This window comes from Prosopis cineraria, unplaced genomic scaffold (genome assembly GCF_029017545.1).
Source record: "Prosopis cineraria cultivar Desert tree isolate PC_DT_omini unplaced genomic scaffold, ASM2901754v1 PC3, whole genome shotgun sequence".
NCBI classification, from domain to species: domain Eukaryota; kingdom Viridiplantae; phylum Streptophyta; class Magnoliopsida; order Fabales; family Fabaceae; genus Prosopis; species Prosopis cineraria.
In genome coordinates, this window is record NW_026555334.1 from 29587290 (window position 1) to 29592008 (window position 4719).

Below are 4719 nucleotides of genomic sequence, written 5' to 3' on the forward strand. Positions count from 1 at the left end.
GGCAGATTTCAATTACTGTGAAATAATCCCATCAAATTCAAATCAATTTTTATGAATATCTAATACTTTAAATTTTCACTCAATAATTCAATTCCTAATGATTGTTAAAATTAGGATGTTACATCACATCCTCTAGTAATTTCCCAGCCAATTACACCTTTCATGGGCCCACTTTATTTTTAGCCCAAACCATTAGATATATAGTTTCATCTTATAATTTTTTTATGTTTAAATATTACATAACCATGGATAATATATAATTTAAAGATATGTCAAGGTAATTAATTGTTTATAAAAAATAATTTTTATATAAAAAACTTAAATAATATATATATATATATTACAATAATTTGGCCGGCCAAGTAATGAGACTAGGTCTGCCCCAAAAGTTATTGCTACACTTGTTTTCTACTATCACTTAACATGCCCGTCATCAATTCAGACTAGATGAGTTATATTTACGTGTTGAAACTTCTACGTTAGTAACTTGGTATTAATTAGTTTCACCTAGGCAATTCAATTCAGATGTGTACCTTCAACCACCATTCTATCAAGTTGCGAGAGATAAACTACAATGTAAATCTAGTATTTCTGTAGTTGATATAGTTGAAGATCATAATGATTCATGTCCCCTGGATCTCTATAAAATAGATGCAACTCGATCTGATTTTTCAAACTAAGAAGCTTTGTTTCATCATTCCATCCTTGTTTGAAATAGCACTATACCATGGCCCCTGAGAATCAGCCTCCTCCTCAAAGCCCTAATCCTGATCCAAAGTCGCAATCTCAAATACCAACCACGCCGGATGTTTTTCCTGCAAATTCACGTCCTTCCTCCAAACAGCCCGCCAATAGCTCTCCAGCAACACATAGCCCAACTCCCGATCGGAATTCATTACAGTCTACAAATAACCCTAATGAAACCCCAAGTACTGAAAAACACAAAAGTCCTCTTCCATCTCCTCCATCCCAAGAGCCTCAAACCTTAAGTACCCAAGAAGCACTTCCTCCAAATAGTAAACTTCCAGCCCAACAGAAAACTTGTTCGTCCCAAGAACCTAGTAATAGCCTAGGCACCCAAATTGCGATTAATAAAACACTTCTGTCATCCCAGCAACATGCTACAAAAAAGGAAAACCCTACTCCAGCCGCAGGTACCAGCAAAGTTCATAGTTCAAAAAAGTCCAAAAAAAAGTCACCTCCCAAATAACTCTCAGACTCTGAAAGTTCCTTGACCATAGAATCGTAATGAAGTGCCCCAGATAACGAAGGTGAGATGGCTTGATAAAGAATAATGCAATTGTGGCGTGCGTGTTTGTTTGTCTACGTGTATGTATTTGCATCAATGTATCTTGGCGAATCGATCTCCTTTGTGCTTATTTTGTTGCATAATAAATCTTGAAACTTTGGTCTATCGTAAGTTTATGGACATTGATCCCAAAATTAGTTAATTTATCTTTATCCCTTAGATTGAAAAATATAATGAAATTTACCCCTCCACTACGACCTAAGATGAATTTCCACCTTGCTTGATCTTTAAAGAACATTAATAGGGTTAAAGTATTATATATAGAGATCATATTTTAGTACTGTACGTCTCTCTGTTTTGGATTATTAATTATATTTTTTATAAAGTATTATTAATTATCATTTAGAATTATGCACACGGGTTAAAGAAGTGTTTAAACAATTTAAATTGTATCAAAATCTAATGGCCTAAGTAAATTACTCTTATACTGAAAATATGAAAATATTGTAACATTTAAGTCCCACATATTAAATGGGGTGGCACATTAACTTATATTGGTACGTAGTTCGCTTGCAAGTGGCAACAAGAATTAATGGGCAAAGAGAATTAGTAGTCTTCCATATCAAAATACTTCCTCCACTCCATAGTGTAAGATACTTCAATCGATACGTATCACCAATGTTAAGGAAATATAATTTTTTTAGTAAATCTCACGAAAAGTTGACTTGTTTTTACCAATTTTACCATTATACACAACTAATTAACATCCACAATTTCTCATGCATAATTACTCAAGTTACATTAACTAACGTAGGGGTCAAAATGGAGAATTTTTCTTGTAACCAAAAAACGTTCTATACATTTTAAACCAATAATTACTTGCGGAAAATGTCATATATTATGAGCATATCATGTACCGAAGAGTAACTGTTTGAGGTCATGATAACAGTGTAATAAACTTTTTTCTACCAAAAACATTAAGAATGTTTTAAAATAGTTTATATTATAATAGACATTCTGGTCCTAAATATAAAACCTAGTCAACAAATTAATGGATATTAAAGTTGGTTATTTACTTTTATTGGGGTAAAATGTTCAACTTTTTCTTAATATATATATATATATATGTGTATATGTCCTTTTAATGAGGCTATTAAATGTGGAAGACGTAAGAAAAAAGGAATAACAAAGTATTAAAGTCCTTTATTCAGGATCAAAACAAATATCTCAACCAAGACTTATATATGGGATTGGAAGAAGTATAATTTGATGTTATTTTCTCCATTTAGTCGCGGATGCAGGAGCCTGGGCCTAAGAGGCATAAATTATGCAAAATGTAAAAATAATAAAAAGACAAATTGATACATTTTTTTAATTTCTATAAAAATAATCTAAATTTAAATTGGGAGTTTTCAAAATTTGAAGTAACACGGGTAAAATATCAGAGCCATTCCACAACAAATATATATATATATATATATATATCAAAGACTCAACTTTTATAACGTAAATATGTTTTATCTTTGATAGAATGAGATTGAAATTATAAGGATAATGAGAGCAAATTATCAAAAATTATCATGAATATTTATAAATTTTTTCATGTTGATTTGGGGCATTTTACCACCTTAATTGCATGCAGGTTCACCATTGATAATAAATATAAGACCTAATTGAACTATTTGTTTTAATCCAAAAATAGGACATTTATTTAATATTTTTACTTAGATTATCCTGATTAATTTTACAGTTTTCTCGCTCATAGTTTTCACTTATTTAATACTCTCTCTTTGGGGTATTTTAGGAAACATAATAAACATTTATAGGATTAAATTTACCCCTTTACTACGTACCACCTAAGATGAATTTCCGCCTTGTTTGAACCTTAAATAACATTATAGGATTACACATGGAGATCATATTTTAGTACTGTCTATTTGTTTTAAATTATTAATTATTGTTTAGAATTATGTACACAGGTTAATGAAGGGTTTAATCAATTTAAATTATACCAAAATATAATGACCTAACTAAAATACACTTATATTAAAAATATGACAATACTGTAATACTTGAGTCCCACATATTAAATGGGGTGGCACATTCACTTATATTGGTAAGCAGTTCGACTGCAAGTTGCAATAAGAATGAATGGGTCAAAAGAATCAATCGTTTTCCATTTCAAAATACTCCCTCCTTTCCATAGTGTATGATACTTCCCATTTGTATCATGAATATTAAGGAATTTAATTTTTTTATGAAGCTCATGAAAAGTTTAGTTCTTTTACCAATTTAACCTTTATACACAAATATTTGACACCCAAAATTTCCCATTCATAATTACTCAACCTACATTAACTAACAAGAATTTGTGCACAAAAAGAATCAATGGTATTCCAATTCAAAGGACTCCCTCCACTCCATAGTAGGGACGTGCCTTGGTTGAAGAAAGAGAGGGCAATGGCCCCCATAAAATATAAGAAAAATTTTAATTTATTTTGTAGTTAAAATTAAACTTTCCGTCCCTTTAAAATTGCAACTTTCCCCCATTAAAAATAAATTACCCCATACTCTATTTGAAACTATCAAACATACATATGTAAAAGTATTATTTACTCATATAGTTCTTATAATTAAAAATAATTTGATGATACAAATGAAATTAATATATATTTTTAAACTCCCCATATAATTTATATATTTATTATTTTAATTGAAAATAAATTTATTATTTTAATTTATATATTTGTTAAAACTACAAAATGTTCCATATATTTTAATTAAACCAACAATTATTTGTGAAAAATGTCATATATTATGAGGACATTATGGCCCCAAGGGAGTAACTGTTTAAGGTTATAATAACAATTTAATGCATTTTTGTTAGATATGGCAATACACATAAAAGGTGGGGTGAATTGGGTGCTTAAAGAATTTTTGATTCTTTTAAAATCTTTTTAGTAAAAATATGTGTAAGGAAAAGTTTAAGCAAATTTGAGTTCTAAATTTTGATTGCAAGAATGCTAAAGTAATTTTCACAAGCTTAATATGTGTAAAATCAATTTTCATGCGGAAGTTTAAATAAGAGTATGTAGATATATTACATTCAATTTTGTACACTAAAACATAGCATAAACTATTGTTGCTGGAAATATAAAGAATTAAAGGAAGATAGAGTGCAAACTATGATTTATCTTGCTTTAGTTCCACCGCTTGAGCCTACATCCAGTCTCCAAGCAATCACTTGAGATTTCTGTACTATAACACAAGATTAAGTAGGTACTTGTCACCTCAGTACAACCACATGTTTAGTTTGGGCACTTGTGAGCTTTTATAGAAACTCACTTGACTAGTGAGCTTCTTTTCCCAAGAGAACAACTTCTCTTGATTACAAGGGAAATGTCTCCCTCACCTTTACAATAATTTAGAATATGTAAATCACTTAGTTGAAACTTTCTCTAAAAGCAATG

The 4719-nt window shown here is 30.0% G+C and overlaps 1 protein-coding gene across 1 annotated transcript; it reads left to right on the forward strand.

Moving 5' to 3' along the window:
* Nucleotides 1-727: 727 nt before the first annotated feature.
* Nucleotides 728-1285, forward strand: LOC129305506 (extensin-like). Its single transcript, XM_054945516.1, has 2 exons — nucleotides 728-1154; nucleotides 1263-1285. Exons 1-2 carry the CDS (start codon nucleotides 728-730, stop codon nucleotides 1283-1285), a joined length of 450 nt encoding a protein of 149 aa, XP_054801491.1.
* Nucleotides 1286-4719: the final 3434 nt, after the last annotated feature.

Bases quoted from the DNA above. Each gene is read 5' to 3' on its own strand.
- LOC129305506 (XM_054945516.1), top strand. From the start codon at position 728: ATGGCCCCTGAGAATCAGCCTCCTCCTCAAAGCCCTAATCCTGATCCA. The intron at 1,155-1,262 runs GTACCAGCAAAG...GAAGTGCCCCAG, and splicing joins AAACCCTACTCCAGCCGCAG to ATAACGAAGGTGAGATGGCT.